Here is a 15,206-nt window from a genome sequence, read left to right on the forward strand (position 1 = left end):
AGGTTGGAAATACAATCAAGCAGAATGTGCAGGTGAGGTAAAAGAAACACCGTGGGGCTGATAATGAGTCCACAATATCCTTTTTTTAATGAAGTTCTCAGTTTTATCTTTGTAGCAGTGCTGATTTCAATTTGTTTCCTACTATTAACTCCTATCCCCTCTCCTTGGGTGCACTCAGAAAAAAATTGTTCCAAAAGGAACCATGTGATTCCATGCAATTCAATATTCCCACTGTCAGGCAAAATGGCTCTGTCTTGCAGAATTGACACTTCAAAACTATGATAGAGGGTTCCAGAAAGAACTAAAAGGTGTTTCTCTATGGAGACAAGCCAAAGAAACTGAGTGTAACATAACGCTTAGTGCAGACGTCACCCTCATTTCCCCTCTTGCGGTCCTCCCCCCACCTTTCTTCTCTGCAGAGTTGCGCTTAGTATTCAGGCCGAGCAGAAAAAAAAAAACCAATAGGCGAGAAAATCCACAAATAGCGGCGAGGTTGATTGAGCTGGGGCGTTCGAGCTCAGCTCGCTCCCACACCCCTGGCTATTTTTAGCAGCCGCCCACCTCCAAGACCGCTTTCCCTCCCCCGCGCGAGAGCCGCGTTCTGCCGAGGCGGCACCTCGTGATGAAGCGGGCGAGCCAGGGGGAGCGGCAGTCCATCGATTCTCGCAGGCTCACGTGAAACCCTCACGGGTACGGCCGTGCGGAAAAACGCCGACTCTGCGCTTCGGAGGCTGGAGGAATCGTTACGGGCCCCGCGGAGGGTGCGCTCGGAGACCGCGGTTAGGTGACTGATGGAGCCGTCGAGGTGATCTCTCCGTCCCGTCGCTCTTGCTTCCGCTGCAGTTCCGTGTCAGCCGATCCGTCAGTCAATCCAGAGAGCGTCCTGACTCCCGAAGGGCGATGACTTTAAGCGGGCCGGAGCGGAAACTCAACGGCCGATGAAAAAATGCATTAAGATTCAAACCCTCTCTCATTCCCCCTAGATTTGCCATCGGATCATTTCAATAATACTGTTTAAGCTCCATTGTATTTCTATACTTTGGAATAAGAAGCATTTCCCGACCAGAGGGGAAATAATAGTTCTTTGTACCAACAGAACTTTATATGTGATTGACAGAGTATGAGAGCATGAGACATACTGTATTAAGCCCTGTCCTAGACAATTTTGAACGGAGACTCCCCATGCAAAACTCATCTTAGTCCAGGACTAAGCTCAATCTGTGCCTGTGAAATTGGCCCCATATGTGTATGCTTAAAACTGACATTTTGGTTCTGCATCTGAGGCTGTTAGAGGAACGTTTTAAACTGCAGGGACCTAAGGACACTGTGGCCTGAAACTTCTCCTACCTCCTGGAAATAGGCAGACTTTTTCCTCTTGAGCAGGTGCAGTTAGGACCCAGTGGTACTGGGCATTGGGGGCCACAGACGTGCCTGATAACAGCTCCGTTCCCTTTTCCTCTCCCACTCCAGACTCCGACAACTCCCTCCTGCGCTACCTGAGCGACGACAAGATCCTGGTGATCCAGGAGGAGCCGGAGTCGTCGCGGGAGAGCAAGCGAGACACCAGCCGGCGCTCCAGAAAGAAGGGCAAGAACCCCAGCAGCCCCAGCTATCCCATCAGCCCCTCGCTGCTGTCACCTCCCGTCAGACTGGACTCAGGACCCCCCGAGGGGCTGCCCTTCCCGCTGCCCGAGAGCAACACTGTGCCACTGTACCACGTGAGTCTCATTCTGCATCTCTGACTGTTCTCACCTCTCTGAGAAAGCACGGCCCAACAGGGTCAGGGTTACATCAGCGGGCTTGGTTAGTGACATGTGTTCATTTCTAGGTGTGAAGCTTTTCAAAAAGGTTAGCCACCCTGCTGAAAAAAAACTGCTCAAATTATGTTTTGAAACAGCTGGTAGCTGGTTGACCAGTTTAGACCAGCTCCATACTCAACATGGTTTGACCTGCTCAAGTTATGTTTTGAAACAGCTGGTAGCTGGTTGACCAGTTCAGACCAGCTCCATACTCAACATGGTTTGACCAGCTCCAGCTATGTTTTGAAACAGCTGGTGGCTGGTAATTTCTAGCTGGTCATAGCTGGATTTTACACCAGGGCAGGTTTGACAGGAAATTGGAAGTTGAATTTGCTCGCATTGACGGCTGGCTGGGGAGCCGGACACTCATGGCACAGCACGCCGTCACATCGGTTCCACACCGTGCGTCTAGAGCAGAACTTTCATGTCCATATTGGCTTTCTTTTCCAGCCCCCACCCTCCCAATTTTGCTGAGCGCCAGCACTGTGCCGAAGCGTACTTAATTAACCGTCATGTACGACTCAGGCCCCCGGACGCCTCGGGCCAGTCAATGTCCCCGCCAACTCACTTCCTGCTCAAAGGAATGCCTGATTTCCTGTTCAAAGCTCTCTGGTGAAAATTGTGTCCTATATTCCCTGCATAGGTTAGCATAGAGGCCGAGCCCCTGGGTGGGGTTCAGAGAGAGAGCTGGTTGGAGAGACCTTTCTCATTGGGCAGAGGGGTAGAGAGCTCCTGTCACTCACGTGATGCTTGGCAACGAAAGTGCTGTCTGTCTGTCCGTTACGAGACCCGAATGAGTAGCTGACCACGCGGTCGGCTGTCTCTTGTTACGGAGAAAATAGAGGTTTGAGGAAAAGCAGCACTGAACCCTGCTGCAAGAAACAGCTCAAGCTAGGTTTTGAAACAGCTGGTAGTTGTTTGACCAGTTCAGACCAGCTTCATACTGAACATGGTTTGACCTGCTCAAGTTATGTTTTGAAACAGCTGGTAGCTGGTTGACCAGCTCAGACCAGCTCCATACTCAACATGGTTTGACCTGCTCAAGTTATGTTTTGAAACAGCTGGTTGCTGGTTGACCAGTTCAGACCAGCTCCATACTCAACATGGTTTGACCAGCTCAAGCTATGTTTTTAAACGCCTGGTAGCTGGTCATTTCAACCTGGTCAGAGCTGGATTTTACACCAGGGAAGACAAGGAGTGCAGAAGAGGAGGCACATGAACCTATGCTGGAGGATCTATTTCTGCATTGTGAGGCGATGTGAATTTCTCAGGCTGGTTAACAAGAGCAGAAGTAAAGGGTTTATTCACAGCATTTCTTTAGTTGACAGGAACAATGACACGGGGACAACTATGATCATCAGTGTAAAGATACTAGATCCAGAATTTCCGTCTGTAGTCCCAGGACAGACTGACAATTATCTAAAAAATATAGGAAACAAACAGGCAATGCAAACACGCAAAGACAGAGAAGCACCCTACTGCGTAGTGAGCGAATAAAAAAGTCAGTTATTAAGAGGGAATGCCTTTTTGTACAGGAAATGATCTGCGTGCTCATTGGTGGAACTGCAGGATTTGCAATAGGGCTGCATAGGGAATTCAAAGCTGTTTGTTATGGTAGAGGCGGGCTGTCATTTGGGCTACTGGCTCAAATAGGCATCACCAGTCAGGAACTGAGCTTCAATGGAAAACAATGATGGAATTTCCCATGCGCTTTTTGGACGCCCATTGGTCTTAGACAGTGTGAGCCAGCAAGTTTCATCATCTGTTTTTTTTATTCATTTATTTTATTTTATTTTTTGAACTTTTTTTCACAGAATGTGTCAGAACAATGTGGGGAGTGGGCTACTCAGTTTATACATTATTTACAGGTTGAAATCTCCCGCCATCCGTGTTCTTCTCTGTTCCATGTTCTCTGAAAGGAATCCACCCTAGCTGGTTGACCAGTTACCAGCTTAGACATGTTACCAGCACTAGCTGATTGACCAGCTCATATCCAGCTAGACCAGCTTTATGACCAGCTTGACTAGCTCAATTTTCAAGATGGTCAAGCTGACTTAGCTGGATTTTACAGTGGTGTTCACAGCTTTTACCCAAACACTTTCATTTGAAAAGTGTAACAGGCACTTTTATCCGGAGCCACTTAGACAGATTACAATCTTTACATACAATCCATAAATACAGCAGGATATTGACTGGAGTAATTCAGGTTAAGTACGTTGTTCAAGGGCACAACAGCAACGCCTCACCTGGGAATCAAACCTATAGCCTTGGAGATGAAATCTCAGTTCCTCAATATTATGCTACACCGGTGCATCGTTACAGTACATATTCAAATTGATTCAATTATAGATTGGCAGGTCAAGTCTATGAGGTCCTAATTACTAAAGGCGTAGACGTGTCACGTCACTGAAACACACCATTTGTAGAATCAATGTTCAATGACTGCGAATGGCAGCAGGCCAAACCTGCTTGGTGTAAAAACAGTTTAAGTAAAAAATTCTGACGGAAATGAAACATGTTTTCATTAACCTTAATTGATTAAATTACTGCCTGTACAAAAAACAGCAGATACAGGGGGCCCGCAGGGCAGAGATTGAGAACCAGAGCTCTGACGGATATCAGTCAATGCAAGGATGCCAACCTGCTGCCTGAGAGCAGTCATGAGCTTTAAATCCCACTTGTGCAGCTTCTGCAGACTCATGGTGGCAGGGTAGCCTAGTGGTAGATTGCTTGACAACTATAAAGTTGACAACTATAGAGTTTCTGGTTCAAGTCCCTGGTGGGCACATAGGGGTGATAACTTGCATCTGGAGGAAGAAAGTCGGATCCCTAAATGACAACAGAAAAAGGCCCTTAATTGAAAAACTCCTCCACAGTTTTGCCCCTGTTCTCTCATCCACGCTGCCCGCTTGCAACTATCCTCTCAGGGACCTCCCCTGGTTAATTACAAAAGGGGGGTAACAAAATCACCATATGAAACCATATGAGTGTTATGTGAAGGCGCTGGGTTCAAGACGTCTCAGCTCACAGGTGCAGATCACAGTGGGTTTAAAGTTGTTAAAGGACGTGAGTCAGAGATTGGAAATGTTTGCAGCATCTTTCCCCTCTCTGACAGGAACAGGAAGTGTGGGTTTTTGTGTCTGTATGCGCCTCTTCGCCGCATCTGATGCAACGGTCTGTTTGTTCACAGAGAGCTGGGGACACATTGAGGGCAGAGACGGACAGGTGAGTGGACACTTCTTCTTCGGGGTTTCGGGGCTGTGGGTTTCGGGGCTGTGTCATCAGGCCGAAGGTCTGTCCTCTTAGCCATTCTTTTCACAAGCTTCATGAAATTAGCATCATTTATTTGATTGTTATCTTTCTTTCAGTTTCTGTTTGTGCTGTTGCACTGTAAAAACTAATAACAGGTATTTTAGTCTAATATTTTGACTTAGAAATCTTATTTCAATTATTTGTTAAATAAAAGATCAAGATTGTCAATAAGGCAAACCAGTTCTATTCATTTCAATTTGCTAATGGGGTAACACAAATTCACAAGGCCATGAATTCCATATATTATATAGTGATGAAGGCACAGGTTCTGTTTCTAAATCTTTTAAATAGGAATAAAGAATTTGCATGCTGGTGAAAATGAAAATAAAATTACCTTAATTACTGCCAGTCATGTTCTATTGAGTGTATGTATTTGTAATTATACCTTAGCATCACTTACCGTATACCTGTGCATCTTAGAATGTATCATTTAAAAATACAGAGTGATCCTAATTAACGTTTATTTTCTCAAATTAAAGGCTTGATTTCTGTGAGAAATTAAATGGTAAAGGAAACATTGATGTGCTATTTTCAGCATGTCATGAGCAGCTATAATTTGTTGGCAAAGATATGGGTCACTGTTACAGTAGATACTGAAATATAAAAAACATATACTGAAATATAACGTTACCTAATTCAGAAAAAATGTTTGAAAGGATTCCATAAATAAGGTTTGGTAATGTAATGGGGTTAAGCTCTGCAATTCTGTCCAAACAATTTCTTCTGAAGCTTCTGCACCACAGCTGCCTGAAAACTGTGTCTGTGATCAGGGTACCAAATGTCCTGTGGTTCTCACATAGTATGACTCATCTGGAACCAACAGTGTGTGTGTGTGTGTGTGTGTGTATGCGTGTGCATGTGTGTGTGCACAGAAAGAGAGAGAGAGAGAAAGAGACAGAGAAAGAGATGAGGAGTGGTATGAGGTTGAGACACAAGATCTAGAAATGAAAATGTTGCTTTGTTTTCTTGTCTGGCTAGCTGTAGAAACGTTGCCATCAGCCTCAGAGGAACATTGCATTGCACAGTAGCGCTGATTCAAACAGTGAGGAGAGTATCACCACTGGGAAGTGGTTTTAGCCAAATGGTAGCAGGCGGTTTATCACAGGGCTGTTGTGCTGAAAGGCAGGCAGGAAGTTCCTGTTGTCTGTTCTGTGGTTCTTGTCCGGTGAAGACACTTATGCAAACGCATCCGACCTTTTGTCATGACAACAATATTGAACTTATTTTCACACAAAAAAGAATAATGCAATGCAGTAGTTTTAATGTTAAGTAGTGACTTTATTTGTAGCCTACAGCATTCATGTATTTGGCATTTGTTTAATGTGAGGTTTACCTTTGCAACATACATTTTGTCAATTGTCAATTGCAATTTGTCACAGGTTTCATTTCATAGTGAAGCTCATAGTGGTCTATTTAACAGAAAGGTGAACTTTCCGTATTTGTTCTAATTTCAGTCCAGGCTCTAGTGTCTTATTTCCTGTTTGCTTTCATTCAAAATGGAGGCATACAGTGTGAGTATATATGATATAATTTCAGTGTGGGAGGTACTGAAGACTGAGTATCACAGAGTACATTCTCATAGGACAATAGAGGCTGTGGTTCAGAGTACAGATCAGCCAAGGGGCCCAAGAAGCCAATGAAATAATTATGAACTGGAGATAAACAGGAAGTGCTGCCATTTTACAACTGGGGGCATGAGATAGCCCAGATAAGGGGAGCTGGGCTGGGCTTTAGAGAGGTGGCTGCCAGAAATGCTTAACAAGAAACCTGCATACACAAGCATGAATTGATGAGTGTGTGTGTGTGTGTGTGTGTGTGTACAGCAGAGTGCAATATTCATGAGTGTGTGTGTACAGCAGAGTGCCATATTCAGGTGTGTGTAATGTGTACAGAGAGGAAGAGTTCTGGTCTTTCCTCCCTATACCTCATTCAGCTGAGAGGTCCGCAGACTAAAAGGCTATGTGCCAGTGCCTCTACCTCTTTAGGAAAGCAGTGCCCAGATGGTCTCCCAGGCGAGTCAGCAAAAGGAGTAGAGTTATCGCTGGCACTGCTGAGAACTAATGATCTAGCATCATTCATTCATCACAGCTAAACATGAGCGTCATTGTTTGGCTGTTTGTGAATGTTGGCACCGAGCGCGTCTGAACTGTAGTAGGCATTTCCTCCTATGAAGGAGGTTGGTGAGATCTCATTGGGTCACATGTGGAATCATGGGACATCCTCTCTCTCTTTCCACAGGTATGCTAGTTCTGGCATTGATAGACAAGGAGGCTCATCTATGAGGAAGGTAAATGTTCCTAAATGGTTGGAATTTATATTGCACCTTTATCCAAAGCGCTGTACATTTGATGCTTCTCATTCACCCATTCATACACACACTCACACACCGACGGCGATTGGCTGCCATGCAAGGCGCCGACCAGCTCGTCAGGAGCATTTGGGGGTTAGGTGTCTTGCTCAGGGACACTTCGACACAGCCCGGGCCGGGGATCAAACCGGCAACCCTCCGACTGCCAGATGACTGCTCTTACTGCCTGAGCCATGTCGTCCGTGACACATTACAGTGTTACTCCCTGTGCATGCTCTCTGTAAGGCAGTCAGCAGAATCTTACTGACATGAGTATGACTTAATATTAGATAGATAGATAGATAGATAGATAGACTGATAATTACATTTATATAGCGCTTTTGCAGACACTCAAAGAGCTTACAGAGATGAGGGGGATACTCACCTCAACCACCACCATTGTGTAGAACCCCCTTAGGTGATGCACGGCTGCCATTTTGCCCAGAATGCTCACTACAGACCAGGGGGATGATTAGGTAGCAGGTTGAAAGAGCCAGGGTTGGGAATTTAGCCAGGACACCGGGGAACCCCCCCTACTCTTTACAGTGTTATGGGATCTTTAATGACCACAGTGAGTCAGCACCTCAGTTTAACGTCTCATCCGAAATACGTCTCCTAGAGCACAGTGTCCCATCACTACACTGGGGCATTGGGGATAATTTGACCAGAGGGAAGATTGTTGCCTACTGGCCCACCAACATTTCCAGCAGCAACTTTGTTTTCCCAGAAGGTCTCCCATCCCAAGTACTAACCAAGCATACACCTGCTTAGCTTCAGCCGTTTGGCAGGAGCTGGGTGCATGATGGTATGGCAATATTACATTTATTTAGCTGAAGCTTTTATCCAAAGCAACTTACAATTGATTAGATTAAGCAGGGCCCCATCCCCCCGGAGCAATGTGGGGTTAAGGGCCTTGCTCAAGGGTCCAATTGCTTCTGGGTCCTATTAACATACAGGCTGACTGTATGTTAATTCAGTTCACATTCAGTTCACTGCTGGAGCTTTGATTTCAGTGTCAATACAAACGTTTTTAATGAGGCATAAACGTAAACAAGCACCGCTCCAGGTTCAGATGGGCCCATTTTTAAACCTAAGCTATGCGCAAGTACTTTAGCAATTCCGAGTGTTGATTTAAGGACGCCTCTGCCAGACACTGTGGGAAACAGGTGCTGTGAGTTACAGCAGTAGTCAGTCCTCTGGCCATCAATTTGGGCCCAGCGAGCCTCTATCTGGAGGTGCATCATGACTTATGACTCCTGGTTGTCTCTGCCTTCTTCTGCCGGTGTCTGTTTGTTATGGCTGTCATCGACCCAGGGTGCTCCTGCTGATCAATCTGTTTCTCTCCTTCCCTCCCTCCTTTCTCTCTCTCCTCCAGTCATTTCACTACGCCTCCTTACGGACAAAAACCAAAAAGAGACCTAAAGGTGAGAACCAGTGAGCGGAGCATGCTCCACAGCCACAACCCCTGAGGAACATGAAAGAACGTGACATCGGAGCATATGTTTAATTAGATTCAGTGCTAATTAGCAATAGCATTTCCGCTGGGCTTTTAAGACAGATTTGCAGTGTTTCCCCTAGGACAAGGGTTTCTCAAGGGTTCTGTTAGGTTTACGTGCATCTCACGTACACCTGTGTATGCCATAACCTAATATCCAAATGTGAAACATACTTCATTGTTATCGTATTTATTTTTACACTGATATGACGCAAAAACAGAATTTCAAACTGGAATATGTAATAAAGGAGCCCCCCTTCCAAAATAAAATCCACAGAGGGAGAGATTGCTCTCAGGAAGTGAAAAAGCGAGCAGAGTTCCCTCTCTCGCTTGTCGTCTCTTCTTCAAGGGGAGCTATCGCAGTCTACTTTGTTGGTTTCGCGCCTCAGCTGATTTGTTACAGCTGATTCGCACATCAGCTGATTCATCGGCGTTCGTGCCAGCATCTCGTTCACACATAGCGGAAAGCCAGTCATCCCCCACTCGTGTGTGTTTACCACTCGCAGCGGAGCTATGAATCAGTTGGGGTAGCGAACAGTGCTAGGGACTCCCGTAATGCCCCCTGAAACAACGATGAACTATATTATAATCTGTATCCTCTGAAAAATTCAATATTGTGTACAGTATCTGTGAGATGTACAGGCATTGATAGGCTTGTGTAGCCTGTGTAGTCTGATTAGCACCGCTATACTCATCTTTAGTGCAAGGTTAGTCACTGTATTGAGTCATCGTAATACAACAAGCTTGGTGTGCTACATTTAGAACTCGTTGCCACGGACGGCCGTGTGTATGCAGGCTTTCATTCCGACGAATTAATGCTGCCTTAATTGATGCCATATGCACTTAACTGCATTAAAACACAGCATATAAGCAACAGTTGTTATTAAGACAACACGTTATGTGTAAACCTACAGCCATAATTTGGCATACAAATGAAGTAATTATATAATCAAGATGGAATAGAAACCAGCATACACACTGCCCTTCTCCTTTGAGACCATTAAATCATGCTATTGCAATAAATCACAATAAATCCCTGCTCTGTAGTTTGTTTTTTTAAACGACTAAAAATGTTACATGTTACAAGTTGGATAAAAGGCAAAAATATATCAGACCCCACTATGCAACCCCAGCAAGTTTCATGCCAGAATATGAACATTATGGCAAAAAGATTAATGTTTTAGTGATTGTAGAGTTGAGAGAAAAACTATTTAGCAAGATAATATAGGACACAGCTTTTCTTGTTTCTTTCAGCTAAGTTATTTGCATCCAAGCATAGCTTCAAAAAATAATTCTAGCATCGGTGTATAATTCTGCTGCTGCCTCTATGAAGGAGAAACAGTGGTTTTGTATGGGCAGGGTCAAATGCTTATGTCAACATGGAGCGTATTCAATCAAAATAACTTTAAAAGGTTTTGGTCCAGTGACCACGTCACATTACATTTGGGCCCCCCATTAAAGTAGGTAGCTTTTGCATTTGCCAGCGTGAAAATAACGGAATAATGTTTACTGTGCTTCCGAGCTGAACAATACACTTTCACTGGTGAAATGTGTTAATTTAATAATAAAGCACTCTTTCAATTCACTTTGCGGCATTATTCCATTATTTTACACCGGCAGATCCAAAAGGTACCCAGGTAATGCGAAATGAAGGGCAATTATGCAACGGAATTCAGATCTGAAGGAACACTGACCCTATTTTAGCGGGGTTCCTGAATGTAACGGCACACTGGATCAGTGACCCTCTCCTTCCTGTCCTGTGCCTCAGGTTCTCTCACCAGTGCATGGGTGGGCCCCAGGCTCTGGTATCTCTTATGGCACTGTTCTTGTGTATTAATAGGCCCTATTTTAATGACACACTGAATCAGTGACCCTCCCTGTCCTGGGCCTCAGGCTCTCTCACCAGCGCCAGTCGGAGGCGGATCTCCTGTAAGGACTTGGGGCATGGCGACTGCGAGGGCTGGCTGTGGAAGAAGAAGGATGCCAAGGGCTACTTCACGCAGAAGTGGAAGAAGTACTGGTTCATCCTGAAGGACTCCTCGCTCTACTGGTACACCAACCAGAATGTAAGAGCCCGCCCCTACGGCCTCGCTTAACACAGACTCACCCGCTTTCATCCACGCAAAGGCCACCCCCAAACCAAAGCTATGCTTTGACACAGCTGGTAGCCTCACGACTAATGTCTGTTCTGGCTCCACGGTGGTGGAATGATCTCCCCGTTGAGGTCAGAACTGTAGAATCTCTCCCCACCTTCAAGCGCAAACTGAAGACGCATCCCTTCAAGCAGCACCTCTCCCCATCCCTCCCTACCTCCCTGTGAACCTTAATTGTTGTCTTTCTGTGATTTACTTTGTGTATCGGTATTTTTAGTTGGCTAGGTAAGCAGTGTTTGGATAGTTAAGTTTGGTCACTTTTGCTTTGTTGTTTGTTTGTTTATTTGTTTTTTTTTAAAAAGAAAAAAAAAGAAAAATTCAAATAGGCCCTGGTCCTTACCTTTGTTGTACAGGTAGCAGTTGAAATTGTACTTCCCTCTAGGGTCTTTCAGCGCACTTATCCCTGGTTATGGGTATGCACTTTGTTGTACATCGCTCTGGATAAGAGCGTCTGCCAAATGCCATTAATGTAATGTAATAATGGTTGACCAGTTCAGACCAGCTCCATGCTGAACATGGTTTGACCAGCTGAAGCTATGTTTTGAAACAGCTGGCCAGTCATAGCTGGATTTGACATCAGAGACCGCTTCAAACTTTATGTCCCAACAGGCTAGACTTCATGTACCAGTTCTGAGTCGGAAAACCCGGTCTACTGTGGTCTTCTCAGGCTGCAGATGATTAGTCCTGACCTTAGTATGCCTGAGCCACTCAACATTTTTGATACATTTCTGAATTGCCTTGTCTTAAAGTCTGCTGGGTAATGCTTTATTTTACAGCCTGTTAATTACATAGTACTAACTGGGTAAATACCAGGTACTTATTTGGTAACTGTTTAGATTTCAGAGGTAAGTACTATGAAATGGGCTGTTACATATGGTACTTACTGACTTTGTAGCTGTGTACTTACCCAGTAAGTACTATGTAATTAACAGGCTGTAAAATAAAGTTTTACCATCTATTTATTATTTATTACCTTTTGGATAAAAATGTCCAGGTTTAGAAGGGTGGTCCTGGTGAAGAAACCTGGACTACAGAGACAAACAAGCAAAGAACTATGTATCATTCTTCAATTACAGTTTCAAGTACAATTTGTTGGAAACTGTAAAGCATCAGTTTTTTTTTACATTATTTATGAGCTATAAAAATAAAAATATAATGATGATCATATTAATATAGTATTAGCTCAGTGCATATGAATTCTCTCAGCTTTCAGCTCTCAGCACAGTAAATGTCGTGCATATTATGGGAGCTTACAGAATCAGGCCTTTTTTTTAAATCTCATATGGCACTGATCTAGTACATGGATGGGCCCCATGGTCTGGTATCTGTAATGGCACTGTTCTAGTGCATAGATGGCCCCCATGGTCTGGTATCTGTTATGGCACTGTTCTAGTGCATAGATGGGCCCCATGGTCTGGTATCTGGCATGGCACTGTTCTAGTACATGGATGGGCCCCAGAGACTGGCATGGCACTTTCCTATTACATGAAAGGGCCTCAGGGTCTGCTAAGGCACTGTTCTAGTTCATGGATAGAGAAAAACAGGGGAATTAAAACGAAGTCAGGCATATTATGTAACGCCTGCCTGCCTATCGCATGGAGCTCTGGGGACACAGCGTTCCCCGGTTAAATTTTTTGGGCTGTCTGTCCAAGCTAAGCCATGCTCTCACATCGCTCTTATCTCTAAGGGCACAGATGCCCTCTGTCTAATAGATTCTAGCAGCTCTGCAGCTACACTCTCACGCTTATTCTTATCTTTTGAAAATGCCTCTGAGGGGAGGTACATTATGAGAGACCGTTACAACACCTACATTCTCCCAGCGGACCCACAGTCTGCCGCTCTGTAATGTCACACGCTCGCTCTGAGAAGCCCATCCGATACGGCTGCCGGCAGCGCCTGTCTGAGGGACATCTGAGGTAAAGCGCTCACTCACACACACTCTCCCTCCCCCTCTCTCTGTCTCCCTTTCCTGCTCTGTCTGATTCTCTCTCTCTCTCCCTCTCCGTCTCTCTCTCTCTCTCTCTCTCTCTTTCTCTTTCTCCCCCCAGGATGAGAAAGCCGAAGGATTCATCAGTCTTCCTGAGTTCAGGATAGACAGGGCGATCGAATGCCGGCGGAAATTGTGAGTGTCCTCCCAACCTCTTCCTCCCCCTCGGTCTCGCCGTCTCCTGTCACCCCATCTCTTCCGCCAGACCGCTTCATGTTTATCCTCTGAAATTTCTATGGCCCTCAGGGGGCAGGGAACGGGGTGGCAGCCCTAATGTCAGGGTGAGGAGGTCAGACGGAACAAATATAGCAGAAGCTGACTGAAGATGACACTGGTGCACAGTCATCTCCCGAATCCTCATGAAGTCCCCACGCCTTCTGGCCCTGGAGACATACGAGCCTGGCTGCTCTTTAATGAATGCACAAACAGCCAAAAATACCCAGTGCTCATATTGGCCAAAGATATTTTAAGGGGAAAAAAGCTAATTTTCCACCTGAGAGGCTGACTAGCTGTTAGCTGAATGTAGTACAGGCAGGAGGTGGAGGGGCCGTATCATTGGGCAGAACATCAGCACAACAGAACAACAGCCTATCTCTGGGAACTCAGACATTGGCCCTTCTCCACTGAGGAAGGGCTCTGTCTGTTTGAGTAGTAGTATCCTCCAAAGGCCATTCAGCCTTCACCTACCATTTTAAAGCTACTTTAAAGCCATGGTACACATGCTTTGTGGAGCTTTATTGTGCTGTGCTTCACACACTAATGACCCAAGACCACGTGAAAGGCACACAGAGGCTAATTCTACAGGGATGTTCAGTCCTTAAGAGGGACAGGGGGTATGAAGAGAGGACAGGAGCATCAAGAGAGACCAGCAGGATCAAGAGAGAGCATGAGCTATAAGAGGGGGCAGGGCATCTAGAGAGAGTATCTAGAGAGAACAGGGCCATCTAGAGAGAGCAACAGCATCTAGAGAGAGCAACAGCATCTAGAGAGAACAGAAGCATCTAGAAAGAGCAGGGGTAATTAGAAAGAGTAGGGGTATCTGGAGACGGACAGAATTATAGAGAGAGCAGGGAATCATGGTCATTACGAGCAGGGGTGGAAAGTGGATCAGACTAGAGTCATATTGTGGAAAAGAGCTGGAAGAGTCACTAACACAACCATCACTGTCTGTTCCCCACAGTGCCTTCAAAGCCTGCCATCCCAAAATCAAGAGTTTCTTCTTCGCTACGGATTGTATGGAGGAGATGAACAGGTATGTGCTCCCCCCATGAGACCAGAAACATGATTACAGTAAAGCTAAATAATCATTTATGACCACCCATCATATTTTCCATAGAAAAAACAATGTGACCACTGTTGGAACACTGGGAAGACCCTGGAGAATTTCCATATGTGCCTGCCAATGAGAGCCCTTAAGAAACAACACAAATAACAATGTACTCAAATACAGGAATGGCAATTTCAATTATTCTGGTTGAGGGATAATATGTGCCAAGAAATTGCTCTACAACATAAATAAACAAGCATTCATATTCATAATCTATGACTGTCCTATATCTAATAGCAAACCTAGGACTGATATCATTCCAATTTATGTATGTTATGGCCCTTAAATTGGTGTTTAGAGAGCCATATGTTGCTGCCATGGACTCTTGGCTACTTTATAATTTAGAATGGGGCAACTTTGGCTCAGGAAGTAAGATCAGTCGTCCTGGGTGTATCGAAGTGTCCCTGAGCAAGAAACCTAACCCCAATTGCTCCTGATGAGCTGGTTGGTGCCTTGCATGGCAGCCCATGGATGTTGGTGTTGGAGTGTGTGTGTGAATGGGTGAATAAGAAGCATCAATTATACAGTGTTTTAGATAAAGGCGCTATATACGCAGACCATTTAGAAGAAGAGAGGTAAATTAAAAATTGTGACGTTGTTTATACCTACTCATATTAATGTACATATCTAATGGCCCATAAGCACATTAGAAGTAGTTGATGAACCCTGGTTTAAGGGCTCCATTTTTTGAAACCACAAACTGGGATTTGTGAAATTGAAGAGAACAATTTCAGCTGTCGTGCAGTAGCCTACATCTTTGAGTTTGGACTCGGGGCTGTAAAATAA

At 45.0% G+C, this 15,206-nt stretch overlaps 1 protein-coding gene across 1 annotated transcript in view; it reads left to right on the forward strand.

The window, feature by feature from the left end:
- Positions 1–15,206, forward strand: part of LOC133132719 (connector enhancer of kinase suppressor of ras 2-like) — a 100,783-nt gene that overhangs the window by 73,504 nt on the left and 12,073 nt on the right. The window contains exons 13-17 of the mRNA XM_061248381.1: positions 1,471–1,718; positions 8,834–8,882; positions 10,847–11,019; positions 13,155–13,228; positions 14,274–14,345. Of these exons, the coding sequence (XP_061104365.1) occupies positions 1,471–1,718; positions 8,834–8,882; positions 10,847–11,019; positions 13,155–13,228; positions 14,274–14,345 (616 nt within the window). The remainder of the gene's footprint in view (positions 1–1,470; positions 1,719–8,833; positions 8,883–10,846; positions 11,020–13,154; positions 13,229–14,273; positions 14,346–15,206) is intronic.

This window comes from Conger conger, chromosome 7 (assembly GCF_963514075.1).
Source record: "Conger conger chromosome 7, fConCon1.1, whole genome shotgun sequence".
Classification (NCBI taxonomy): domain Eukaryota; kingdom Metazoa; phylum Chordata; class Actinopteri; order Anguilliformes; family Congridae; genus Conger; species Conger conger.